This window comes from Cavia porcellus, unplaced genomic scaffold, assembly GCF_034190915.1.
Source record: "Cavia porcellus strain 051 isolate PalLab524CR breed Dunkin Hartley unplaced genomic scaffold, mCavPor4.1 scaffold_29, whole genome shotgun sequence".
In the NCBI taxonomy this organism is placed as follows: domain Eukaryota; kingdom Metazoa; phylum Chordata; class Mammalia; order Rodentia; family Caviidae; genus Cavia; species Cavia porcellus.
The window spans coordinates 21,244,965-21,272,599 of NW_026947512.1; the positions used below are offsets into that span (position 1 = coordinate 21,244,965).

The 27,635-nt window shown below is 51.8% G+C and overlaps 1 protein-coding gene and 1 long non-coding RNA gene across 7 annotated transcripts in view; one reads left to right on the forward strand and one right to left on the reverse strand.

Annotated features, from left to right (window-relative positions):
- Positions 1-27,635, reverse strand: part of Ppfia4 (PTPRF interacting protein alpha 4) — a 47,874-nt gene that overhangs the window by 15,502 nt on the left and 4,737 nt on the right. For 5 of the 6 annotated variants that reach the window (XR_001202370.3, XR_001202369.3, XR_216386.4 and 2 more), the window contains exons 2-22: positions 20,706-21,334; positions 16,614-16,715; positions 16,054-16,218; positions 15,724-15,798; positions 15,432-15,521; positions 14,691-14,882; positions 14,259-14,405; positions 13,885-14,019; positions 11,920-12,003; positions 11,602-11,733; positions 11,245-11,307; positions 10,524-10,615; positions 8,513-8,621; positions 6,780-6,988; positions 5,088-5,328; positions 4,735-4,770; positions 4,382-4,515; positions 3,935-4,101; positions 1,840-1,933; positions 1,282-1,363; positions 564-764 (exon numbers count right to left, since the gene is read on the reverse strand). Coding sequence is in view for 2 of the 6 variants with exons in the window: in XM_023567146.2 (XP_023422914.2) it covers positions 564-764; positions 1,282-1,363; positions 1,840-1,933; positions 3,935-4,101; positions 4,382-4,515; positions 4,735-4,770; positions 5,088-5,328; positions 6,780-6,988; positions 8,513-8,621; positions 10,524-10,615; positions 11,245-11,307; positions 11,602-11,733; positions 11,920-12,003; positions 13,885-14,019; positions 14,259-14,405; positions 14,691-14,882; positions 15,432-15,521; positions 15,724-15,798; positions 16,054-16,218; positions 16,614-16,715; positions 20,706-20,939 (2,784 nt within the window). In the remaining 4 variants the exon portion in view is untranslated. The remainder of the gene's footprint in view (positions 1-563; positions 765-1,281; positions 1,364-1,839; positions 1,934-3,934; positions 4,102-4,381; positions 4,516-4,734; positions 4,771-5,087; positions 5,329-6,779; positions 6,989-8,512; positions 8,622-10,523; positions 10,616-11,244; positions 11,308-11,601; positions 11,734-11,919; positions 12,004-13,884; positions 14,020-14,258; positions 14,406-14,690; positions 14,883-15,431; positions 15,522-15,723; positions 15,799-16,053; positions 16,219-16,613; positions 16,716-20,705; positions 21,335-27,635) is intronic. The other variant, XR_002792454.2, reaches the window with a different exon arrangement.
- LOC106028752 (uncharacterized) lies at positions 20,349-27,549 on the forward strand. The gene is made up of 5 exons (XR_001202371.3): positions 20,349-20,614; positions 22,026-22,405; positions 24,631-24,782; positions 25,374-26,490; positions 27,292-27,549. It is a non-coding gene; the product is annotated as an uncharacterized LOC106028752 (long non-coding RNA).

Genomic DNA, 27,635 nt, shown 5'->3' on the forward strand with positions numbered 1-27,635 from the left:
CTGGACAAAGCTCCCTTCCCAAGTCCTCCAAATGCCTGGCCTAGAGCTCTGCACACTGGTAAGCTCCAAGCATCTCTTTTATTGTTGTATCTACACTGCTTAGCATAGCACCTGGTGCATAGAAAGTGCTCAGTGCATGTTTCCTGGATGGATGCAAATGAATGGTGCTGACCCAAAATGGGGACTGACCACAATCACAGAGATGAGCAACAGTGTGATTTTAGCTCATTTTAAGGTTAGATGACAGAGGACAGAATTCTTAAGTGCCCTACACCTCCACCTTCTCCAACCTGCCAATAACACAGGACCCTAGAATTCCCATCTGAGAAACTCTGCGCAGAGATCTGGAATTGCAGTCAGACAACGCTGGGGAAACGGAGGTTACGGATGGTCTGTAGGAGGCAGCAAGCCAGCCCGTGGATCCCCTCCTAAGGACTGGGAAAGCCTTTCATGAGGATGGCAAAGGGCAGAGCCCAAGGCCACTATTCCCAAAGACCAGTGGGAGGCTTTGCAAACACTACTCCAGGGTCTCTGTAAATGTTCTTGGGAGGGAGGCCACTCACCGTTCTCGAGGTGGGAGGGGCAGAGGGACTGGTGAGTGATACCATCTCCTGGATGGCCAGCCGCAACTTGAGCCGGTGCAGGGCATTGCTGATGCCAATTTCCCGCTGGATTTCTGTGTCTGACAGGGCGGACATGATGGCACCACTCTTGACGTTGGCCCGGCAGGCTGCCACATACCAAGCAGGCATCCCCACCCAGAGCTGCAGACATGAGGTGCAGGGATAAGTCAACCCCCTTCCCCCAAGATCTGGTCCCACTGCCAAGAGCTTGGGCATAGCAAGCTAGGGGCCAAAGCCAGGCCCCATCTGTAGTCTCAGTCTAGCAAACACAGCACTGCTAGGACCTTAGGAATCCAGAGAAGACTACCAACAAACCATTTTACAGATTAACAATCAGAAGCCTGGGAAGGTAAAGGAATTTTCTCATAATCACAAAGCTGATCACCTCCTAGGGGAAACCTCTAAGAACCAATTGCCTATGAACTAGCACCCCTTACCCGAACTTAGCTGCCTATGAGACATAAGTAAGCAGAGTCGATTATGTCCTCTGAGGTTGGTACTGAGGACAGACAAATACTTGGGGTGCCACATGTGCACTTGGCAGAGGAGGAACATGCTTGGGAAGCAGTAGGGGCACCACTCACTGACCAGGCACCTTTGTCCAAACCACACAATCTTCCCTCCACACCCCAGAGTGGACTGCCTTGCCCAGGCTCACCTCCAGCCAGGAGACCACTGTGGGACCATCCCACTGGGCAAAGGGCATTCCTTTTCTTCGGGCATCTTCAAGCAGCTGGTGTCTTGTAAAAAGAAGAAGAGGAGACTCACTAGTCTTTCCTTCTGTCAACCAGCCTGGCTCCTGGGGACCACTGGGCTGGACCAAGAGTGAGGACTTACACTTCCCCAGCTCCCCACCCATGGACTCACTCCACTGCTCTATGCTGAAGCCATGTGGGCAAGACACCCTTCCATGCCAGAGAATGAGGGACTCTTACTGTGGATGTACAACCTATTTGTACTGATTTAGACATTTCAGTATGCCCTTCCCCATGGGCCCTGAGACACTTTCTCACAATCCCCTGCTTCCTTCTCCCTTCCTTCCGTAGGGTCACCCTAAGCACCTCCTCCTAACTCAGGACATACCCTGCTGTGCCCACATGGACCAGCTGAGCTCAGGAAGGGCCTTGCTGGGCTCTGGCTTCCTGAGCTCAGTCCCATGGCAGCTGAGAAGAAGGAAAGTGGGCTGAGGCCTGGGCCCCACCCTGGCGGCTCTTACTTCTTCTTCAGCCGCCGGTCCTTCTCTGCTTGGGTCCCCAACTTAGCAGGCACCATAGGCTCCTGCAGACTGAGCTCGGAGTCTGTGAGCAGAACTGAAAGGGAAGAGATGCCTGGGTCAGCAGGCCCCCTGTTTCTCTTCCCTTGGCCTGGGCCAGTGAAGAGGAGCAGAAGCAGCAAGAGACTCTTCAGTGGAGGGTCTGATAGGACCTCATGTGATTCCTAGAGCCTCCTCCCAAGGTCCTGCATCCAGAGTGGCACTGAGTGGATCATCTTGACAGTATCCCACCTGGAAGCCTCAGTCCTGGGGGTATTTCCAGCCAGATGCCCCACCCTAAAATCCTCAGAAAACCTGTCCCTACTCCAAGCCAAGGGACAAAGCAAACCCAGAGAGTAGACACAAGGGGCTTACAAGGCTCCGAGAGGATTATCCCAACTTGGTTCGGGATGGGGATATCGGCACAGAGAGATGTATCTCCCAGCCTCTTTCTTTGGGTGCGCCCACTCGCACAGATTGCAAAGAGGAACACATTCTGCTGTCTTCTACTGAGGGTCTCCTGAATTCATGCTGGAATCCTACAGAATTTGTGGCAAAGGGCAGCATCTTAGGATTCACTGATATCCTGGCCACTTCTCAGAGCACACATGGGCAGCAGGTATGGGAGGTCCAGGAACCAGTTTGACTGCTGTCATGGGTTTCAGTGCCAACACAGTATGGGGCACAAGAAATCATGAGGATTTTCACAGCACACCTCTGCCACTGATTGAACTTTGCTGCCTTCCCATCCCTCTGCCCCTGAGGATGGGGAGGAGGGCAGAGCTCTACCTCATTCCTGGGATGAGATTCCCACACCCTGAACAAGGGTACCCTCCTTCCCTCCTCCTCCTGCCCCCCTCATTTATCTTCCTCTTCTTCCCCTTCTTCCTCACTCTCTACCCCTTGCTCAACTAGCTCTGTTCCAATTCGCTTATTTCTGAGATGCAGGGAAGTCTAATGCATCTAGGGTCAAAGATTTTCTTTCTTCTAGCTGATGGAGTTCCTCTCCAGGAAGAAATTCTTCATTGTTCCCATTGCCTCTGAACTTCTGAGTCTATCCCTCAGACTCAGAAGCTGACATCCTTCTCCCTTCTCTTCCTATCCTCCTACTTCATTTTGAACACAGAGGACAGCACACAAAGCCCTGTAACCCACACAATCTTTCCCCTCCTCTGAGTGCATCCCTCCTGCTCATACAGAACCCTTCCAATAGCACCCCAGCTCAGGGTACCAGCAGGGGAAGCCCTTCCTGCCATACCCAACACCCCACAGCCAGGTCTGAGCTCCTGAAGCAGCTTGGGCTCATCTCCACTGTACTGTTCTGGAAGCATGTCTTTATTTTTTTCTTTTCATTAGATACTAAGATCTGTGAGGAATGAGCTGTCTCTCCAACACCTTGTACTACACCACACAGGAAGCACTCATTAAGTGTGTTTGAACAAAAGACTGAAGAGGCAATGAAAAGAAAAGGAGGGAGGGAAAAGAAGAAAGGAAAGAGAACTGGGAGAGAGGAAGGAAGAAAGTGAACACCCATTGTGTACCTCCCACACACCAAACACGGCCTAGAGCTTTCACCACAGTGGTGATCACAGCGCTGCCCTGCCCAAACATTCTCTTGAACCAAATGTCTGCAAAGCCATTCGTGGGTGTTTTTATACTCTGAGTGCCAGAAGTAAGTTCTAATCAATAACTGACTCATTCAAAGGAAAAACTAAGAAATTTCTCCTGCAGGTCTTGCACAGTACATCACAGAACTTTTCAAGTGGAGGAAATCAGAGCGGTTGGACCTTTCTCTCCATCCAGAAATCTCTGCTACAACAAGCCAAGGAAATGGCCATCCAGACACAACCTCACACTGGAGGTGCAGCTGCTTGCCCCCTCCCGAGGCCATCTTTCCCATGGGGAAATAACTAACAGAAGACTGACATTGCTCTAGAGCTGGAACCTGCCTGCCTACAGCTTCTTCATCTACCAGCCCCAGGAAGGCAGGCCCAGGACACCCTTCTGCTTCTGACTCCCCAGCACACACCCAGCCCTGTGCTATGAAAGGGGCAGAGACCATGGCCTGTGGCTCCATCCCGACTCAGCTGGATCAGCCTGCCCTTCTCCTTCTTCCCAAACAGCCGGCCAATGGATGACTTGATGCCCTTGCGCTTGGCGCCCTTGTGCAACGAGTCCTGGCTGCTGTTGCTGCTGCTGGGGTTGCTGCCTTGATCTTCCAAGGCACTAGAGGATGACAGCCAGGAGGGGGCAGAATAAGAAGAAACATACTTAAATTACAGCCAGAGAGATGGAAGTTAAAGCTTGAAAGAACGTAAGCATCAATGCTGAGGTTAGGGGAAGGGCAAGGGGATATGATCAGAGCAGGTGACCATAGGATCATCCTTCCTTAAGGGTGTTTCAGAGAGAAGAGAGATGCTCTAGCACCTGAGACAGGTGAGACGCAGAGGGCACAATGCTACGGCCTTGGGGACAGAGAGATGGGAGGTGGGACTGCTCCACTTACCTCTTGCCTTCCTCCTGGCTCAGGGCTGGGTGGCCAAGCTTCTCTAGCCGCAGCGTCCTGGGTGAGGAAGGAGGAGAAGTCTCACATTTTATGGTGGCTTTATCCTCTCGGTTCTCTTCCCGAGACACTGGCGACTGAACAGACAGTGGAGCCGTCAGGAGGTAGAGGGTGAGATCTGGGGCTTGCCTACCCAGCCCAGATGAGGCAGAGGAACAAGAAAATTGATCAACTATCAGGAGGTCCTGTGGCCTCTCAAGTTCAGACTCAGACCCAAGAGCCGTGGGGGAGACTCTGTAAGGGAAGGGTCTGGGAACAATCACCCATGAGTACCTGGGCCGCCAGGAAACACTCACCAGCAGCTTCCGCCTATGCTTTCTTAAGTCACTGGGCTGGAAGAGAAAGAAAAAGGTGAGGAGGGGCAAGCCCTAATCCACACCCACCCTGGGAGGAGCCTAGTGATCTCAGGATGAGAACAGACTATCAGTGTCTCATAGGCCTGGAGGGAATGTCACCGCAGAAAAATATTGGCCTGAAAAATTAAGTAAAGGCTACCTCTCAAAAAGAGGAGCAGTGTGGGTAGTGAGGTTCTTAGGCATTAAGAAAGCCCTTTCCTACTCGGCACACGTTGGTGGCCTCATTTGTGGGAAGAAGGTGGCGGGCCCAACTGAGGGAAAGCTCTGCTTATCAGCTGCCCAAAAGCTCTCACCAAGGTCATGATCCCCATTCGGTCCAGGTCCTGGGCAGCACTGCGGGAGGTGAGCTTCGGTGTGGAGCGGCCACTGAGTGGAGGAGATGCACTGGCCAGGGACAGGGCAGTCAGTGAGGTGGGGATGGAACCACGCTTCCGCAGCTGTGTCAAGTTAAGGGCTTCCATGCTGCCGCTGGTTACACGCGTCTCAATCTCTTCTGCGCGGAGCTCTGTGGACTCCTTTTCTTCCTGGATCATCCTAGGAGGCAGGCAGTACCAGACCTGGCCATTAGCCCAGCAAGGACTGGCTCTCACTACCCTAGGGCCACACACAAAGCAAGGCCTAAGGGCACCCTATAGTCTGTGGCACCTTCAGAACACAGAATGTCTGGAGCTTAGCAGCATCCCTGCCTCTCACTCTCTCTCTTCTTCGCTGGCCCGCTTTCCTAGTTTCACAAGTCATTGCAAGGAGGAGGCAATATGGTCAGTGAAACACAAACCACCATGGAAGTTAGAATTCTTGAACTACATAACTACCAGGGTGAGCTTGCATCAGGAACTTTGCTTTCTGTGCCTCAGTTTCCAAATATAAGCAACGTCTGGTCCGGTTTTAGAGATTGGTTTCCAAATGCAATCTCCAATGGGATTCTCCCTGTTTCATAGAAAAATGAGAAACTTAGCAATAGCTCTGCGTGCGTGTGTGTGTGTGTGTGTGTGTGTGTGTGTGTGTGTGTGTGTTTGTGGCACTTGGCAGGGAATGTGTACAAGACTCACATCTGCACAAGCACACTACACACACACTGTTGAAAGATGCTGAATGTCCTATAAGGAGAAGGACGTGTTTATATTCTGAAAGGATATCTTTCCCACACTAGGGATGTAAAAAAGTCCTTTTTTTTTTCTTTTTTGCAGGATGGCTGTGATGGTAAACAGCAGTTACTTTAATGTTTTATTTTGCAGAGTGAAGAGTTGGAAGTCCTATATTGCTGTTCATGTGTGTGCACGTGTACCCTTATTTGTAACTGGCTTGTAAAATCCCACTGGATGGGAACTGCTGAACCTCGACAGCTTGTAAAACTATATACCTTGGCTCAGATTTTCCCTCACTGTTTGTCATTGACATTAATAAGCTCACTAAACAGGAAGGATAAGGTGAAGATTTTGATCATTTTCCCTGCTGCCAATTTCTGTTTGATGCCTCATTGGGAATGGAAGCCATGGCACAGCAGGCTCAGTTACCACAAGTTTATATCCAAGCTCTGCCACTTCCTGTGTGGCTTTAGGCAGGCCACTTAACCTGCCTGAATATCTGTTTCCTTGTCTATAACACAGAGGTCATCCTGTCTACCCCCGGGAGAGGGGTGAGACTGACAGTCACATGAACCTTTCACCCTGAGCCAGCAGTGGTATCGGAACTGCATTCTTAGTGGTCAGGATGAGCACCAGGAGCAAGCTCATTCTCCCAAGCCTGGCCACCCCACCAGCCCAGAGAGGGAGATGAGGCTTGACAGTCACACTAAGGTCCTGCTTCTCTTGGATCAGCACTGGGCCAGATCTTGCCTGATGCTCCATAGGAGGTCTTTAGACTACAACCCTCTGAGGTGCGGCTATAAGAAGCAAATAAAGCAGCAGTAGAATTTTTCCTATAGTGACCAAATGCCAAGGAGACCCATCCTTCCAGGCACCCCTCAGTCTCTGTCCTGCCCCAACCTGATCTCTTCATTGATGGCATCCAGTTGTTCCTGCAGCATCACGGCCAAAGTCTGGGCATCTGAGTGGCCACTGGGAGAGACAACATCGACAGAGCCCACAAGAGCCCCCGGCTCATCCTCTTCCATGTCAGAGATCTCAGGGTCGCTGTCAAAGGCAGCAGTGGCCTTGGGAGCCAGCATACCAGGCAGTGGAGACAGCTCCCAGTCCTTAGCAGAGGAGGAGAGTAGAGGAGTATCGATCAGACTCCAAGACAGCTGAGGAGCAAGAGCTCCCCACCCTGTTCAGTAGCAGAACATCTCCTAGGAGCTTGTTAGCCAGGCAGACCCACTGATTCAAGATCTGATTCCCAGGTGATTTATTTGTACAGTAAAGTCTGAGAACCGCTGTTCCACCTCACTCAAGGAATTGGCTGATACAATGGTTAAGAACAGATTCTAGAAACACGATCTTGGTTTGGATCTCAGCTCCACCAATACTAGCTGTACAACCATGGGAAAGTTCCTTAACTGCTCTGTGTCTCAGTTTCTTCATTTGTAAAACAGGATAGCAATAACACCTACCCTGTAGGTAATTGTAAAGCTTAAGTGAAGAACTGCAGGTGCTCCTCTTAGCACAGGGACTTGGAACGAAACAGACACTATGTAAAAGTGATTGCTTTCTGTTTGCACAAACCCACAAAAGATGTCTAGATCTGGGGACAAGGCAAGGCCAAGGAGGCACAAGTGTCTGTGTCTCCCAGAGTTTGAGCACACTACAGGATCAACTCTAAGAGGCAGTGGCTTTTCCAAAATCATACTATAAACCTCTTCAGCAGAGAAAGGTCCCAAAGAAGAGAAGGCCAGAATGGAGCTGGGAAAACCAGAAAAGTAGGGGAAGGGAAGGAACTAGCCAGGTCTAAGAGGGCTGCTAACATAGAGCTTCTATGATCCAAGTCCCCAATTTTCCCTGAGGGTTCTGCTCTAGCACGTGTCACCTTCTGTGAACTACTGGTTAGCAGCTGTGTCTTTGTAACAGAATATAGAAGACTGAGGGAGGGACAAAAAGATTGTGATCAGACTGGGGCTCCCTAAGGGTGGAAAAGTTTCCCCAGCAGAGTAGGAGTTCCTTCCATCGTTGCTATCTATATATCCTGGTGCCCCCAGAGCACACAGAGGAACTGGATGTAGATGGGACTAACAATTAGCTGGCCAGGCAGGAAATATTTCTCCAGGAGATGGAAGTCAGCCGTTTTCCACAATTTATCTTCGGTTATTCTCCCAATCTCTTTTGGCCAAATCAGACGGGGTGAGGCCAGAGCTGCCCCTCAGAAAACTCCAGGTGCCATTCCAAGAGCCAGGTAACCTGCCACCCTTCCCTTCTCCCTATAAATCACAACTACTGTTTCAGGAAGCTTGCCAATTGCTTCTTACCCCCACAGCCCCTCCATGACCACAAGAAACACATGCCTGCACACCCAGGCACACGCACACACGCTTCAGTGGGGCCTTAGGGCCTGGCTGGCTGCCTTCTAGCCCCTACGTCCTGCCCACCAGGAGGCCAAGGCAAAGGGGGGCACAGCTGTTGCAGCTGACAATCGCCCCAAACCCAGGGCTGCAGCTGTTATGGACACGGGGGAGGGCAGGGGAGGATTTGCACCACATGCCAGTCGTCTGTGTAACTGGAGCCAGGCACGGGGATGAACTGACCTCAAACTCCCTGGGGAGACCCCCGCACACTCGTCTCCCCCTTACCTTGGCTGATTCTTCCCTTCGGGTGGAATAGCGGCGATGCACACTTGGGGGTCCGCGGATGGTGGTGCTCAAGGAGAACCTTATGTCTGCTGCACTGCCCATGTGCGACCTTGAGAGGGTGGCAGGGGGGACAGAAAAGACGGCTCTGAAGACCAAGAGACCCAGCCAGCACCCCCAGACCCCAAGAGTAAGGGATCTTCAGCTCAGAGAAGTCTTAATCAGATATGTATGCAGCTATCATATGTGTTTGTAGGGCTGCCATGTAAGTACAAGATTTAGACTTATTCTGCTCCGGGTCAGAATCATCTAGGGGAGAAAGCCTTAGGGAGCAGCTTTTCATTTAGCATAAAAAGGATCTTCTCATGGTTGTTATGCTTTTAGAAAGTTGAGCTCTCAGTCAGGTGTTCAAGTGGAGGTTCTCTGGCCTTCTGCCAAGAACTGTAGGTGGGCTCCAGGCACTGGAGAAGTTCCAGCAGTGATCTCTGAAGGTCTTTCCACTTTCCAGGTCTTTATCTCTCGGTCTTCTCCCCCAAAGTCTTTTCTCAGGTCTTCTGATAATCCAGACTGAGTTCCTAATCTGGCTAAAATTCCACCCAGTATATCCCTACCTTATCCTCAGGAAGCTTTGAGAGGCCTCAATCTTGTATCAGAGGCACAGGCTAGATTTTAGGGTGCCAGGAACAGTCTCTGGAGAGTCTAAAAGCCTCCCCTGTGATATTTCTTCTCTGCACTTTCTCAGCTAGGAGCTAAGTGAGGTCCCTCTTTTCCATTACAACTCAGTCCCAATTCAGTTATGGGTCCAGTGATTGTACAGCCAAAGCTAAGAATTCCCAACAAATAAAGAAAGCATACAGTGGCAGATGACTTGGGATATTCTGGGACAGGTATTAAATGAATGGTAGCCCTTCTGGTCACCTACAGGAAGAAAAAAGTAGCATCCCAGCTACCATTCTATGTCTCTGTTCCTTGCCTTTTTTTTATACTCCTATACCACTACAGTAACTCTTGTTGAATTTGAAGATGGCACTTGAGTTTCTGCTACCCTACATCCCACAAGTTTCTCCTCTCAAGTTCTTTTTTTTCCCAAATTTTCCACACATACCTATCCTGCCCCTCCCCACATACCTATGTCCTTTCACCTTTCTCACAGTAACTGATCCCCATTTCCCTAATATAACAAGAGCACTGACTGAAGAGAACTCCCGAAGTTCTAATCTAACAGACTGTGGTTTTAAGAGAAAATAGCCAGGATCCCTGACCTTGGGTGGCATTAACCACTTCAGTCTCCTCAATCTTCACTTAGTCTCTTTGAGTAAAGAACTGAGCGCAGGCTCGAGGTCTGAGTTCAATGCCAGCTGCTTTCCAAAAAGTGGAGAAAAATCCAGAGCTTCTCTAAGGCACAAAAATTCCATTATCCGTTTCTTACACTGTTTCCAGGTAAAGGGATGTCAGACATACAAGCAGCATCGAAACTTCCAAGAGGACAGAAAATTTTCCTGCCTTGCTTCAGTCTCTCCAATTGCTTTCTGCCCACTTCTTCCTATTCAAACTCAGGTGATCCTTGACTCTCAAAAAGCATCCTAGCCTGCCTTGCAAGCAGGCAGTCGTGAGTTCGATCCCCGGTACCGATAAAAAGACCCAAAAAAAAAGCATCCTAAAGATGGTGTCTCTGAAAAACTACAGTAAGTGGTACTCTCCACCAGTGGGCTTTGTGGTGCATGGGAGGGCATATAAATTGGCAAATCTCCTCTCAAGAGCATGCCTACTGTTAAGGACACAAGAAGCATAGCAATAAAGAAGAGCAGTCTCTGATTTCTTGCCTCTCTGTATCCTCAGAGGACAGATGTTCCCTTCCTAACTGCCCACCTGACCAACTCTCTCAGCTCCAGTGTCCCACCCTGAATAGGAAGAGAACCCAGAGGGCCTGAGTGCGATTTGGTGGGAGAAAATCTCCTTCCTCAGGGTCTGTGCAGGACCCTGCCCCTCACAACCACCTCTCAAGGTCCAGTACCTGGAGTGGATACCATCCACAAACTGCCCCCCTCGACCCTTCAGCTGGTCCACCTCTTGACATAGCTTCTCAATCTCTTCAGACAGGCGGCCCTGTGACAGGCAGACGAAGGGGTGGGATCAGGGAGGGGCACAGAAGGGAAGGTGGGAATCAGAGAGGGATCAAAAGGATAACAGAGTTGGGGAGCAGAAGAATTCACTGCAAAGGCCAAAGTCAGAGGCCCCGACCATGCTACACAGAGTACTAATAAGAAGAGATGCCAACAGAGAAGTGGGAAAAACATCCAAATGGGGCTGAGCCAGGCAAGTTCTGTCTGGGCTAGGCCTGTGCTAGAAAGGGCTACTGACCCTCATAGCCTCATAGAAGCCTGGCAAATGAGGTCAGGCAGCAGAGACCCAGAATTCTCCCACATATCCTGAGGCAGGGTGGTGGCAAATCCTCCCAGAAGTGCTGAATCTCGCCTCACCAGGGTTTGAGAGCACTACAAATCCTTGGGCTGAGTTCTTCCCTAGGCCCTGTGCTTACGGATTCAGTGTATTTTTTACTCTGGGGAATGATATAGTGTCTACTGTGTTGAGCTGTAGTGAAGCATGATACGTAACTTATGTGCATGGGCCTGACACGGGAGCACAGTGCTGGGTATCAGAGCAGGTGCATGGGGGGGGGGTGTCTTTTACCAGGGGCTCTCCAGGTTGGATGTCGGGGGGCTACCAATGGGTACCTTGTGGTGATGCTGCTCTTCGATCTGGCGCTGAGAGCTCTCCAACTCCTGGATCAGCGTGTTCTAGGAGAGATCAGCTGTCAGCCAAAGATGCCCTATCCGCCAACTCCCCTACACTTATTTAGTCTGTGCTTTTCTCTCCCAACTGGGAGCACTCCCTTTTGCACCCCAAGCCTGCTTTCCCAGCCTGCCCCAGAGGGCTCCCACCGGGAGACTCTTCTCCTTCCTTATCTCCCTTTCCCCATCTTCAGGCCTGTACCGCCCTACACAGGCCCCACCTCCCTGCCCCTAACTGACCTATCACATCCCAAAGCCGCCAATCTGGCCCCGCCCCGCCCACGGCCCCGCCCACTGAACCTTCTCCTCCAGGGCTGCCATGCGCTCTTTGAGGTGCAGCTGCAGGCGTTCGTTTGACTCGCTAAGCAGCCGGTCCACAGTGTCTGACAGCCTCTTGTTGTGGTCCTCGTTCATCTTCTCCCGCTGGCGCACCTGCACAGCCGGCCTGCCTTACACCATACCCCCTCAGAGCTTTGTTGCCGCCCTCCCGCAAGCCTCTGCCCTTATGAGGCTCTCTCCGAGGCAGGCCCTTCCTCTACTCACCCTACCCCCTCCCCAACACACCATCCTGGGAGCTTCCCCCCAAGCTGCCTGGAGAGCCTATCCTGCTGCCCTCACCCTTGCCAGCTCCTGGTTCTTCTCCTCCAGCTGCCCTTCCAGCTGCCGCAGATGTTCCTCTATGTTTCCGTGCCGTTCTTCAGCCTAGGGGCAGAGATGGCTCAGTGTATCCTAGAGATCTCTGTCCCTCCTGCCTCGCCCCACACCCCACTGGGCCTGGGCCTGGGAGTCTTGGAAATCCAGGCTCAGGTGCCAAGAAACCCCAGCCCTCTTCTTTCTACCATCTTGGTGTGGAACTTCAATTCCCCACTGCCTTTGGTCCCAAGCACCTGACTCTTGCTGGTCCTCCACTTCCTACCTCCTCAGAGCTGGCAACAAGAAAGGCTGTCCATCTTCTCCACATTTCCAGAAAACGCTCCACTTGAAAGAAGAAGCTATCATATATCACCTCTGTGCCTCCAGATAGATGGAACTACACACAAGAGCATGGACTCAAGCCAGAAGGCCTGGGTTCAAATCCTAGTTCCCTCTCTTACCAGCTATGAGACTCTGGCCAAGTCTCTGAACTTCTGTATGTACCTTAGTTTTCTCAATCGTAGAATGGACAATAACAGAACCTGTACCCACTGGACCATTTCAGAAACTGAAGGAAAGAATCAGTTCCTGAAAACCGTTAGAACACAATAGGCACTCAACAATGCTAGCTTTGCCATAGTTATTACCTTTGTACTAGTATGAACGGTCTCTTTGTACTAATTTGAGCAGTTTCTCTTTCTGTTCATAGATCTCCAGAGATGGAGACCCTATTGTTTTTGCTGACAAGATATTCTAGAATATCCCATAACTACATCTTGCAGCCAGGAAATCCGTCCTTAAAATTCTCCTGCTATGACTCATTTGAACACATTAATCATTTCTGCCCACCCCTTTTTTGTCAGTTTCTGCTTCGCAGCCCACACATAACATCCTCTGCTGTAATTTAAACCCTACCCTTCACTCCTAGGTCTGGAAAAATAGACTTTAGAGACCACCAGGGCCAACTCCACCATCATAGAGATAAGGACATGGAGATCCAGTTAGAGGGTGACTTTTTCCAGCTTACAGAGCCAGTAGCAGAAGCAGACTTAGTCCAGGATCTACTGAGGCATAATCAGGATACAGGTTCCCTCCTCGGAGTACACAAGGTGCCACACTGGTACACTGGCCTCTCTTCTTCAGAGGCTCTGGGGCCAGGTGCTTACTTAGCACTGGTTTCCCTCTGTCCCTGGGTTTGGTTGTAGTTATGATCATCTTCATTGCATTACAACCCACCCGACAAAGCCTCCATCTAGCTGAAAAGATCTAAAGTCTTTTGATTAACCCTCAGCATATCTAAGTCCATGCAGTTACCTAACCCCTTCAGCACCTATTTGTTTTCGGCCTGCACCCTCTTAGGAATTATTGCCCCATAAAGTTAGCTCTCCATTAGGTAAAATGATATTCCTTTTTATTCATCCAAAAGCTGTAGGCTTTAGCAGCTAGGGGTGGTCCCTAGATCTAGAATCCTTTGATTCCTAAAGAAAGAGGTGCACAACCTAAATTCTCACCCCTCCTGAGATATACAGACTTTGATCATATTAATCATATATTTCTTCCCATTTCATCTTGCCAGAAATAAGAATCCTAATCTTTCCACTTTAGCCCCAATGGAAAAGAAGTCTCAAGTATACCAGTGTGAATGATAATGTAAATACTGTGCATCAGTGCAGTCTCTTCTCCTTACAGTATTCCTACCCCTCCTTCCAGTGGGATTGGCACATCCCTGTGGGATAAAGAGAGCAGGGATTGCTCGTCCATGACAGACGTAAGGTAGTGTTTCTGAGCATCACGCAGTGAGAGTTCTCGGGCTCAAGGCCCAGTGTGCCTCCAATGTGCCAGAGAGACAGACCCCAGAGAATGCCAAGGCCAACTTCCTGTGTCCTGCCTGGCTCCATAAGAGCTCGGGACACAGGGCACAGTGGCAATCCCAGGCCACGGTCCACTTGCCTTGGTGAGGGCTGCAATCCTCTGGGCCAGCTCAGCCTCCACCTCCGGCAGTGTCTCTGCCTTGCGCATTGTCTGTTGCAGCTTCTGCTCCGCCACCTCCAGCAGCTCCTGCAGGTGTCGGGCCTTCTCCTCACACTAACAGTGCAGGGGTGGAGAAGTAACTGAAGAGAGGGCACCAGGCCTCCCCACCCCTGCCCCAGCCTCAGCAGAGAACAGGTAACAGGTCAGAAGTAACAAGGGACAAGCTTGGCTTTCGATGTCTCTTTTCCCAAGGGCAGGAGCCAGGGGCCCCTGAGCCACCAAGAAGTGGTTCTGGCGAAACCATCAGGACCACTGATGTCAAGTGCAATCCCCACCCCGTCTAGAGGAGTTACCTGGCGATGTAGGGACTCCTTGTTGGCCAGCTCATTCTCCAGTTTGTCATTGAGGTCATGGATGGATGTGGCCTCACGCTGAGCAGCCAGGTAGCGCTTCTCTAGGGTGGTGATTCGCTCCTCCATGTCCTCCTTCTGGGCCAGAGCCTGGGTGGGAGCAGAAGGGAGGACAGGAAAGGGGGCCAGCCTTTCCCTGCCTCCTCCTCTCTGTACTTCTCTTCCAACATGTGGACAGGGCATGACCTATACCCCTTTCTTGGTGTCTGGCCATGAACCAATCATCCATCACTGCTCCCCACACTAGACCCACTGAGTTTTCAATCTCACACTCCCTGATCTTGCTCGGACCTCTGCCACACCCTCCTGAGTGTCAGGTACCTATACCCAGCAAGATGAGGGAGCTGACAGCAGGGGTTGGAGGGCCTTGCTCACCTCACGGAGGTCACGCTGGTGCTTGCTGCTCAGCTCCTCTGACTTGATAAGGTCCCGGCGGGCTGTGCCCAGGTCCTCTTCAAGCTCTGTCACAGCTGCTGTCAGGGTGACCAGTCGTTCTCTGGCCTGGCTCAACTCAAAGTTCTGCTTCTCCAAGAGCTCTTGTAGCTCCTCTATCCGGCCCACATCCTCCTCCAGGGACAGGAGCCATCAATCAATCACGAGCCCCAGGGCATCCCACCCTCTGCTCCATCCTGGGGAGGTGAGGGACCACATACCCTCACATGGCTGTGCCCCAACATTGAAGCACACATCAGGTACTTTCCTTCCCCCAGGCCCCAGGAGCTTATTCCTCAAGTGGACCAATACCCCTGCTCCCGAGTATTTCTTGGAAAACAACCATTTCTACCTATACCTGCTATCTTACTCAGCCTCCTGTAACCCAGAAAGGACAAATTAGGGGAACAAAGATTCCATGAGGGAAGGAATCTTGCCTGCAGCTGGCATTCAAGGAAGATGGCACCTAACAATTCAGTGGGCAAGCATGTCACATGTGCCTTGCACAAGATCAAAATCTATACATTTCTTTGCAGATGGAGTGGGGAGACGGAGAAAACTGGGAATATCACAGAAAGCCCCATATTTAATTTAAGTAGTAACTCTACTGAGCTCAAGCAGGCAGGGTCTCCCATTCTGTTGTGGGGAGCAGAGGTCTCTGCTATGCAGCACCCGGTTACCAACCTTCCATAGGCGTTTTGGTCCCAGCTCCACAGTCCCCTCCTCTTCTGCCACTCCATCCCGAACCCCTGCTCCCTGCTGCAGGGCAGACACCTGTCGGGCACAGCGCCTGGCAGTAAGTCAGAAACAACTTCCTACGCATCCAGATCCACTCCTAGAAAGGGTGTCTGGCCCCAGCCTCAGTTCCTAGGGTCCAGCCACCATGCGGAGAAGCATCATGATGAGGAACGCAATGGGAGAAACCCTCCCGGCTTCCAGGAGCTTTGGTCTATCACAGTGCAGACAGCAAACTCACCTGCTGGTGGGCTCCTGCCAGCTGCTCCTCCAAGGTGGTAACTCGCTCCAGCGCTGCCCGGAGCCGCTCTCGTACCTGGCCAGGGTAAGGACAGATATTGGAAGGAAGAGGAGCCCAAGTGGACTCAGGCTGGAGCCTGGGCTTGGTCTATGGCTGTCAGCTATGAGGACCTCCCAAAAGCAAACTCCCAGAAGGAAACCTAGGAGGACATGGAATTAGGCCAATGGAAGGATGGAGCCAATCCTGAAGCTAGAAGACAGATTTTCCTAAATAATTTATGCAGAAAAGGAACACAGAAGGCTTCAGAAGAGAGCAGAGCCAGGTGGGTACCTTCTCATCCAGGGCCTTGTGGTGCTCAAACAGGGACTTGAGGGCCTTTAGCACCTCCACTTCACTGGAGACCCCCGAAGGTGACTGGGCCTGGCGTTTCACCACAGTCATCCGCAGGGACCGCTCGTGGCGGGACACTAGGCACTCCAGATGTTCCAGAAGCAGCTGGCAAAGAGCAGAGGAGAGCAGGAGGGACAGCTATGAGTATGCACCTCTGGGGCCACACGCAAGCAGGGCCATCAGATCACCCAGCAGACATAAGTACAGCTAGCCATCCTAGTGTTATGATGTTGAAATTCTTCCATGTGGTAAATCACTGCCCCCAAATTCAAAACCCACCCAACTCAGCTGCCCTGCCCTCTCCTCCAGAAACCTGACATAGAACTACAGGAGAAATGCTGAGCACTATGGTAACTGTAACCCAGGATGTGAGGCAGAAGCGGTCAGGATAGGTCTGAGGCTGTGCCCAGCCTGGCTTTGCCTACTTCTTGGTGGACATGCACACACACACACACACACACACACACACACACACACACACACAGGTCAGCCCCACTTACCCTTGTGTTGTTCCGTTCTGCTTTCAGCTCTGATATCTCTTCCTCCCGCTCTAGAAGCTGTTCACGACACATGCTCAGCTCCCGGTTTAATGTGGCAAATTCCTGAAAACCCCCAGGGCCTCTCAGTGCTTGGTGATATGCACCCTAAGCAGCACCCTGCATGCTTGAGTCCATGGGGGACTCCTCTCACCCACCCCTGACCCCTACTTGCCCCTAGAGATTCTCAGCCCATTGCACTGCAGGGCAACAAATCCAACTGTTAGTGTGAGCTTCCCCAGGGGGTCCATGAGTCCACTGTGCAGTCCAAATTCATGTCAGGATCCTCCCAGAATCGGCTCTCACCCAGGAGTGATCGAGTCACTGAGTCTGCCCCACAGCCCCACCCTCGCCAGCCCCCACGCAGCCTTTTCATTTCAATGGCCTTGCCCTGTAGAAACCAGTGGTGGGTAAGGCTAGTTTGGCAGTGAGGGTCACACTGAAGCACATAGGTAATGGAGATGGGATGGAAGGGTGTGCTAAAGCTTACATCGGAGTCAGCCCCAGGGAGCTCTCTTCTACCCCTTTCCCAGGCTCTGCAAGCTGCAGGTGGCTGGTAAAATAAGGGAACAGATGAAACACACACACAACGGAGCAAGTGAACCTGGAGAACCAGCTCACCGTGCAGATTTAGCTCTGGCTTCATGGGAGCTCTTTTCTGATGCCACAGCACTAACGTTGGCTTTTCTAAATATCTGGGTACCAAGTATCTCTTCCAGGGGAACCCATTCATACTGGTAGGCCCAGACCCTTTCAGAGACTTCCAACCACTGTCTTCTGTCAGCACCAGTGTGTAGGGGTGAGGAGCTGGCCCACAGCCTCTTATCTATTTAATAGCCCTTGCCAAATTCTAGGAAGGTTCTCAGATATATGACCCAAGCTCTGGTTGTCAAGGTCTAAGAGAGACCGAACAGAAGCTGCAGCCCTGCTCCTCACTACAGCTCTCCTTGTACACCCGAAGTCCATCACCGGAGGATGAATTCTCAAAGCAGCCTTCTTTATCACTCTGGACCACATAAGAGGAAACAGGGATTGTGTGAAGGGATAAAGGACCAGAGAAGCCAGAGCAAAAGGAACCAAGAACCTCTGGCCTCATTCCCGGATTACTGTCCTTCTATCAAAGCCAAGACCAAAGGAGCTGAAGTCCAGCATTTCACACCCTGGAAGCAGAAATCTGGTCCTGAAGCCTCAGCTCACACACAGACATACACAGTCACACTTTCATACACATGTGTGCGCACACATACACAAACTCACATGCTTACTCACACACAAGCATGTATACTTGTACCCAGAGATGGGACTCAGCCTGTTCCCAGTCCTATACCATGACACAAAGGGCTGTGATTACCGCACCCTCCCACCTCAGCCCCAGGAGCAGCTTGGTCTTTCCACCTCAGGATGCCTGGCCTCTTCTTCCCCAGCTCCAACCCATCTGACAGACTGCTGACCTCCCAATTTACAACGCTCTCCACAAAATTAAACACACATGTGGTACAATCAAAACACACAGTGAATGTTACATTTTTTAAAAATTATTACAGAAAAACAACCCCACGTTGCTATTAATCCCTCCTCCTCAAAATCCTGCCCCTCACTTTGAGCATACTTATCCCATCATTCCTGCCACTTCCCGAAACAGTTCTGGCAGTCCTCTTTCATGAGGATCACATCCTTGTAAGATGTGACCAAAATTCAGTGAACGCGGCTGCTGAGTGCATCCAACAGAAAGGCAGGGCTTAAAATGAGGAAAAGTATTTGGGGGGGGGGGCGGTTAATGACAATGTGTCTTTTTCTGAGATAATTTTTCTAAAAAAAATTTAAACATGTACTGTGCTTTTCAATCACACTTTGCATTTCTCACCCTCATTTTGAAATTTCTGTCTCATGGCTCCTTTCCACTCGAAGACCCAGCTGACCTGGGTCACTTGCCTATTTGCAAACACCAGCAAGCCTTCCCAATCAGGGTGGGCTCTCTCTCTTTGCAGAGCCCAACCCTCTCTGCTACCTGAATGGAGCAGATTCCTCCCAAAGCACATCACCAACAGGCCAGCCTCCTAGGGACCTTCCTAGACTCCCCCGTGGAAGCCTCCCTTCTTCCCTTGAAATCCAATTCAGGCCAGGTGTGGTGGGCCACACCTGTAATCTCAGCACTTGGGAGGTTGAAGCAGGAGGACTGCCGAGAGTTCTAGGCCAGCCTGGACTACAGTGAGTTCAAGGGCAGCCTGAAGTGCATAACGAGACCCTGTCTCAAAAAGAAAAAGAGAAAGGAAGGAAAGAAGGAAGCAAGGAAGGAAGGAAGGAAGGGATGTAGGTAGGAAGAAAGGAAGGAAGAAAGGAAATTTGAAACCAGTTTGAGTCTGCCATTCAACCACAAGTATGTATGAGTATCAGGTACTGTACTGGTGACCAAGGATATAATGACAAGAAAGATACAATCTCTGCCCTTGTGAAGCTTCCATGAAGATCTGGAATCATCCTTGTTAGGTACCTGATTTTGAACAAATTACCTAGCCTCTCTGAAGTCAGTTCTCTGACCTGTAACACAGACTCTCTCTAGGCACTGCTGTAAGGATTAAATGATCCCAAAGTACAGAAAGCACTTAGCAGGCACCTGTCAAACAGCTATTTTTTATCAGTGCTGCTGTGTTAAGCACCCTTTGCACCTCTTATCTTCTGCATTCTCCCTTAGTCATCTGGGTCCTGAGTCTCCTTCCTGGTCTCTGAGCTCCTTGGAACTCAATCATCCCAGGGGCACATTCAGGGGGTGTTCGAAGAGAGGCAGATGGGGTCCATCTGCCCATCCCCACTTTTCATAAAGGCTCCATATTCCTATTGAGAAGGCCTCACATGACTCCTCCCTCATCACCCACAAAGGCCCATCCTTGGATCTCCCATTACTCCTCAGGTGCTCCCCGATCCTAGCACCCTCATCAACTCAGGGTGGGCCATGCAGGTGGCCAGTGCCTGGGGTTAGTGCTCATCTTTCTCCTAAGTCCAGGCGGTCACTCTGAGCCCTGTGCTTACAGACAGACTATCCACACCCTACCCAGGGCCTCACTAACCAGGCAGGGCTCACACCTTCTCTCACAAGCACTAGAAGAACTCAAACTCCTGCTCCATTCTCCATCCTCAGAGCACACATTTTGCCTGACATATCTGCCAAAGGGGATACAGAAGAAGCAACATCTGCCTGCTTCCTGGGCCAACGTGGTCAAATATATTGGGGGGCAAGATGCTGCTCTTCAGAGTTCAACTCTCTTTCAACCACCTACCAAATGCAGTCACAAGCAACTGACTGGTCTCCCCAAACTTTACTTTCTTGATTTTAAAACAAGATGATAGATAGTGATAATGCTACCAACTTCCTCGCTGTGGGAATTTGGGAAGATAATCCACACAGAGCGCTCAGTCCGTAGAAAACATGCAGTTTTCTACCTCACAGTAGCAGAGCCATTGAGGAGCAAGAAAGAGGGAGTTAAGATACCTTGCTTCTGCCTGTAATTGACATGTGCTCTTGCTTTTCATTTGTGAGACAGGGAAGATGGACCAGATAATTTCTAAGGACCTCTCACTTCCGCCTTCCGTTATTTTTCCCTACCCCATCCACCACCTCCAAGAACAGGGCCTTAGGGGCTGGGGATTTAGCTCAGCGGCATAAGCGCCTGCCTTGCAAGGAGGCAGTCGTGAGTTCGATCCCTGGTAGCGATAAAAAACAAAAAAGACAAACAACAAAAAAAAAAAAAAAACCAGGGCCTGGGATGGGGAGCGGGCAGAACTGATTTCTTTCTGGTCTAGTGTGCCACCTACTGGCAGTCTGGCATCACTGGCAGTTGGAAAATACAACTGGATTTTCCTCCTGCTTCAAAGCTCAGCGCCCATGTTTTACCAAGCTAAGCCAATTCCAGGCTGAGGAGCTTGGAGGGTAACAGGGAATGATTTACGCAGGAAGATGGAGCATAAACGTGAGTTCCCGTATTTATATGCAAATAATATATGCAGATGAGCTGAGGGCCCAACAGAGGCTGAGGGGAGGGGCTGAAGGAGGCGCCTTACCTGGGGGAGGGCGGAGTTAAGGTGGCGCTGGAGCTGGTCCCGCTCATGCAGGGCGTCCTGGAGCCGGCTCTGCGTGGCTGCCAAGGTTTCCTGACTCTCCCGAAGCGACTCCAGCAACTTCTCCCGCTCATCCAACATGTTCACCATAAGCTGCTCAAAGTTGGCGTCTGCATCGGCGCCATGCGGGGGTCCCAGGGGGTCCCCCTCATTGATTGTGGGCATCACCTCACACATGGTGGGGGTGGGCAGGGCCTTCTCAGCGTTCGGGGACGGGGAGGGACTCACGGGGTTGGCACCTGCAGGAGGACCCTGTGCATGGGTCTCAGAGTGGGCAGTGCCAGGAGAGTGCACAGGCGGGCAGGGGCTTCTCCCATGCCATCAGTTGCTCTTGCTCTGAAAGAAGCCTGGGGCCTGCAGTTCCCCGATGGAATGGAGCCAGAAAGCCTGGCTTAACCCCTCAGGGCTGGGACTGGGTGCCCTGTGTGCCCAGACCGGCGGGCAGCATCGGAGTGTGGCCATGACAGACAAGGAGAGCAGGCCTCGGAGAAGGCCCTCAGACTGAGCCCCGGAGCCTGGCGGAGTCCCAGCTGGGTCTAGCGACACCCATCGTTTCCGGAGGGCGGTGTGGTCTGTGGAAGAAGAGAGTGCCTCTGAGGACCCGTGAAGGGAAGGGAGAAGGGCAGGAGGTGGGGTGGGGCCAAGCAGGCCGACAGTGCGCCGGAACAGAGGAGGATGGGGAGGGGGGCGGCGGCGCGAGTCCCTTCTCCGGCCCATTCACTCCCACCCACCCGGCCTCCTTAGCGCCCCCAAGGAACGCACACGCCCACTGCCCAGCCCCTGCCCCCGCCCCCCGCAGCTGTCAGAGGTGCAGCGGCAGTGGTTCCCCCACCCACGTGGCTCGCTGGCCAAATATAGAAATGATTCAGTCAGCTAGGGGAGCAGCCGGCTGGCTGCCCAGAGTCCTGCTGAGACCGGAGGGTGAGAGGGGAGGAAACAGAGTCTCGCTGGGTGCCTACACCCCTCACCTGCACACTCAAGCCAAGGCAAGTGCTGAGGGCATTAAAAGGCTTAGTGGGTGGGGCGCCTGGTGGGGCGCCACAGAAAGAGGGGCAGAGCAGTTCCTGCCCTGACCACTAGCATATGTCTAAGGCCCTGGAAGGGCACGGGCTGGGCACTGAGGCAGGCAGACAACTCTGACCTGATACGTTGCCCATAATTCGAAGGGGAGGCACTGGTTGAAGTCATTCCCCACTTCTGAAACCCATCAAGGGGGACAGAAGTGAGGCCACCTGCTCATGGCTGGGCATCTTCTCTCTCCAGGTAATCATCATCACTAGCCCTGCCAGAAGTCACCAGCCACCATGGTCAACTTGTGCACAGCCTGGCTCTAGTGATGCCTGGTGCCTGGCACAGGGAGGCCCAGTGATCAGAACAAGGAAGGCAAAAGGAGAAAGCATCGGGATTTCTCTGCCCACATCAGCTTCTAATTTCCAGCCCACCGCTAGTTTCCCAGCAGGGCTCCCTGTTGCTGCAGAGCTCTGAAGGGGTGTGACACCCCCAGCAGTGTACTGGAAACCTCCACAATGGAGCTTTCCTTCCTTCCTTCCTCTCCCTCTCCCCTCTCAAGACACAGGGGCAGCCACTGTCCACCTCAGGAATGAGGACAAGCTGGGCAGGACAGTTCAAGGACCCAGTTCAAGGTGAGGAGCACAGTGGCAGGCCTGAGGCCAGCAGAAGAAGAGGCCCCCACCTCTTATTCCTCAGCCCCTCCCCCAGAGTCCTGAGGCTCTAAACAGCACAGGGTAGTAAGGAGGAGGCAGGGAGGAATGTGGGGCCTGGATCAGATGAAAGCTAGAGTTCCAGTTGGGAGATTCCAGAGCTCACACTCACATTTGCAGAGGGGCCTGTGACTCAAGCCAGCACATGTGCGCACACACACAGATGCAGACACAGGAACACAAGAGACCTAGGGCACATACGTGTGGCCATGAACATGCCCCCAGCCACAGAAACTGGACACAAGCTCTGATTATGAAGATCCCTCTGCCAAGTTAGTGACCCATCATGGAGTCAGGACCCTGAAAAGTTACCAAGGTGAAAGGCAGAGCCCCTGTCTGCACCCCACCTTCCTCCCAGCTCCTGCTGCTGCCGGAGCAGCACACACTCCCCTGCCATCTCCTCTCCCCATAGAGCAGCTTGGAGGGGAGAGAAGGGCCTGCCACCCCAGTCTGGTTAGAGCAGCCACCTCACTGATGCTAAGAACATGCTTCCTCCTCTTTGCTCACCCGTGGTGCCCAGGCCCTTTTGCCCTGGATGCTCCAAACTCATCAAGAACTGGGCCTATATTCTTTCTATTCCTCCACTCACTCACTCATATCAAAAAGAAGGGAAGGACCAGAAGAGGAGACCAGGCCAGGAAGGGCCCCTTGTGGCAGGAGCAGCCCTGTGGAGATCTTGTAGTGTGCTCAAAAGTCCAGGAACCTGGAAATGACCTCAGCCCAGTAGATTTGCAGGCAGTCCGCAGTGCTCACAAAGGAAAGGCCCACAGCCGGGCCTTAGATCTGGGCTGCAGTTCTGCCAAAACCAGACAGATCACCTTGGACTCATCACCACAACTGAGACCTTTGCTGGAACCCACAACCCCGGCCTTGCCTGCCTTACAGGGATGAGATCATGGAAGAGCAGAGCTCAGAAAAGTAGAATGCACCCTCTGATGGTGGGGGAGGGATGATTTTCCCTTCTTGTTGGCAAAAACAGGCTGAGGATGCAGCTTTTAAAGCTCCCAATAGGAAAGGGCCTGGGAAAGTTCTCAGGAGGGGAGACCAGGCTGCCCTCGGTAAGGTGCTGGCCATGTGATCCAACTTGGCTTCTTCAAATCCTCCTGGTCATTTTGGCAATGGAGCAGCTGGCTTTGGGGCTGCCAGGCCTTTCCCAGCCTGCCTCCAAACCTAATGCCATGTAGTAAGTCCCCTTCTGGCCAAATGGCATGGAGAACTGGTTGAAGATACACCCTGACAGAGAGGCCAGACAGATGACCACCTAGGACCTCCTGCTCTGCCCCTGTCCACCACACAAGCCAGTGAACAGACGGGAGCCCAAGGACAGCCACAGGGGGACACCTGGTTCCTTCTGGCTCCCAGGGTGTCTTTAAATAGCATAATTATCATCTGAGCCTAGCAGAAGCCACCTTGACTCCCTGCACAACTCTAAGTAACACTCCCAGGTCCTGATTCAGAGGTGAAAGCTGTGAGCCTTCCCACCTCCAGCAAGCATTTGCAAGGGGCTTTGCCCAGAGGACTGTGAAACAGCGGAGGAGGCTCAAGAGTGAGTGGGTGCGTGTGAGAGACAGTGTAAGGAGGGGCCAGAGAAAAAGTAGGCCTCTGGTTTTTAAAACACAGAAAGGAGAACTCACAGGCCTCTTTGGTTTCCCAAAGACATCCCTATCTTTTCCTAACAAACAGGAAGGATGAATACTTGGGTCTGATGCTCCAGCTGGTCATACACACACAGGCCTGGCTCCCCACTGTCCTACCAGATGGCCAGCCCCACCACTGCGAGCCAGCTCAGCAAGGCCAAGGCTGCAGGGCTAGGCCAAAGCGCTGGGGACTGCATTCAAATCTGAGTGGCCATGAGCTGGACAAAGGGAACTTGAGGTGGGAACCTCTTCAGAGCTGAGGGAAAGAGGGGAGGGTCATACAGCTCTCAACTACAGGAAGGCTAGGGCCTGAAGAAATGGGGGGGGGGGGGTCCGTCCAGGAAAACAAGAATGATTCGGGTAGCTGTTGTCATTTACCAATATTTACCACATGCCTAGGACTGCATGGTCAGCTGAAAGGTACAAACTGATTTTAATCCTCAAGATTCCTTAGGAGGAGGATATAACCCTCCCCATTCACAGACGTGAGAACTGTGCAAATCTCCACAGCTAGTAAAAGAGGAAGCTGTGTTCACGTCTTCCATCTGCCTCCAAAGAGAGGTGAGGGTAGCGGAAGAGGAAAAGTGAAGACGGCATCCCGGCATCCCGTCTCCTCCAAGGAACCAAAGCACCTGGGCTCTAGCCCTTTCCACTCTCACCAGGTGATGGCAGTCTGGGGACAGGCCATCTTGGCGCTCGCTTTGCCTCTGCTCCTCAAGCCTGGCAGCCTTTCTGCTGAGAACCATCAAGGTCACCACTGGCCACTTCTCCACTAACAGCAACTTATCTCCATAACCCCATCCACCACTCACCCACATCTCTCCCTCAGCTCCTGGCTAGCTCCGTACTTACACTCCTCCCCCAAGTGCAAGCTGCCTCCCTGGGTCCCCCATACCTGTCCACATTCCTGCAGGCAGAGACTGAGGTGGACTTCCTTCTGGTCACTGCTCCTGGCTTCCTGTGGGTTTTCACACGCTACCCTCAGGCACACTGAAGACACCCCCCACTCCCACCTCCTCGCGCCATACCCCTAGCTGCACACCTTTCCTCTCACCCTAAAGATGCTTCTTTTCCTCCCCTGTCCAGCTCAGCACCCTAAGAACCCCAATCTCCACTCAAACTCTCCTCCAAAAGCCCCACTCAGCCCCTGCCCCACCCCTAGTCCCACTCCCTCTCTTGCTCCCAGAGCTCACTCCTGATCACAGCCTTCTGTACATCACTTTGCCTGACCCTCATCTCCTCTGTCTCTCCAGTGAACCCAGATCGCCATTCTAAGCTCCTCTCAGGCACCACTTCCCCCATGGAGCCTCTTCTGATTTCCTCCAATAAGTAAAATTTGCCCTTCGTTGACTCAGGGCGGCCCTGTGGGTGCGCTTCTTTCTGGCACTAGGCTTACTTCACATCACCTCATCTGCAGTAAGAACCACATCCTACTTGGCTCTGGATGCTCCAACACAGATCCTAACCTGAATGGAACTGAGTGCATATGTGTGACATCGAGAGTGATTTCTGGAAAGTCCATCCCTAGCTGACTTCAAAGCAGAACTCCAAAATAGGAAGGCCTGGCTCCAGGCCTGGGAGCAGGGTCACTTAACTCGCCCTCCAAAAGCTATATCTTCTTGGAAGCAAGCTGGTGGCCACTCCAGTATTGAAAGACAGATTCTGGCACAGGCGCATGGGTGTACACCCAGGCTCCTCCCTGGGAAGACACTCAAACTTTCTGGGTTCCCCTTCTGTGAAACAGGAGTGATCAACAGCCCCCACCTCAGATAGGTGGCAGGAGGATAAGCAGCGTTACCAGGCAGAAGTGTTGGGACTGGTGCCCAGTGGATGGACACACATGCCTTCTGCTAACTCACAGCAGCTGAAGGCTAAGCCCGCTCCACAGCCCTCAAGGCTGGGCCCACTCTAAATGCAGCAAGAAAATAAAGAATCCATCTAGCTACAGGAATCCATTCCCAGAGAGTCAAATCTTAAACAAATTCTATTTAGAGTTCCTCCCAGCTAGCCACAAAGGCACCCAGTCCTCGGGGCCTCCTTCAAGACCAGCAGCGAGACTCAGCCTTTCCAGCTGCAGCCTGCAGAGGCGGGAAATGAGGGCTGCAACACATAACACACTCCAGCAAACTCACAGGTCGTCATGAGGCGCAACAGAGAGAGCAAGAGCAAGAAGCAGTTCTGAGAAGCAGCACATGCAGGCCAGGCACAGGTTGGCACCAGCTGCCAACTACAGCCCACAGTCCTGTAACACCAGGCACCTTCTCAGAGGGCACAGGAAGGGTTCCTGGGGGCCTGAGCCTGTGAAGCACAGCTCTCTAGCTGCCCTGGAGTTGAGGGCTGCCTCTTCTCAAGGTTCAGCCTTGCGCTTAGGTGAGTATACAATCTACTATCCAGCCTGGCCCCTCTGAGATTGAAAGGTGGTTACGCTGACAGTCACCTGGGACCACACATCTGTCCTGGACACATGTGGCAGTATGGTCACCCTAACTATCGCTACCCCAAGAAGACTAATGTCAGATACTAGTGGAAAAGGGATGGCTACAAGCCTCTATGTACCTCCAAAATAATTCCTCTTCAGTCACACATAAATTACAGCTGTCACAGCTCCCTCTAAACTTCAGAGATTACAAACTCAGCTTTATGACAGAGTTCCTTCAGGGGCTGACTGGGCGAAAGGAAGGAGAAAATGGTGTAATAAGTCTCAAGGACCGGGTCTCTTCTTTCCTTAGTCTCATCAACTTGATCACAAAAACTCCATATCTATTGGTTTTACAGGACATCTGATTAAGGTTTCGTTAGTATAAAAGGATTCTCAGTTTACAAAAACTCCAGCATTCTCTCCAGCATTCTGGGAGGCTGAGGCAGGAGAATTCCAACTTCAAATTCCAGGTTAGGCTAACAGAGAGACCCTTAAAAAAGGTTAAGAGGGTTGGAGATGGCGTAGATGTATGGATGCAGCTCAGTGTAAAAACCCTGAGTTCAATCCCCAGTGCTGGCAGGAGAGAGAGAGAGAGAGAGAGAGAGAGAGAGAGAGAGAGAGAGAGAGAGAGAGAAGCAGAGAGACAGATAGACAAAGAGAGAGACAGACACAGAGAGAAAGAGAGAGAATCCCTTAAATACTTTTTATAGAAATACTTAAGTTTGTGTCCCCTTTTGCTTTCTTTTGGGAAGGCCAGATAGGTGATACCAGGACCCACCAGTCATTTTCCACAATCCAGCTGTCTCATGAAGAGTCTACTCATCCAAACCAGCATCTAAGGTGGCACCACTGAACATAACAAGCAGCTTTTACTAACCTTACTGAGCACAGTATCCCAAGCCGTCTTCTACTAATCAATTAACTAATTAATGGCCTCAAGTAACACTGGCCAAAGGAAAAACAAAGTACTAAGTGTGGTACATTTGGAGAATAAAAATCTTTCAAAACCAGGAGTCTGTGTGGGACAAATATTAAACAGGGTCCTTTGATGGCCAAAAAACAATCTTAGAAGTCACTGCGTTAGTAGATCAGCCAT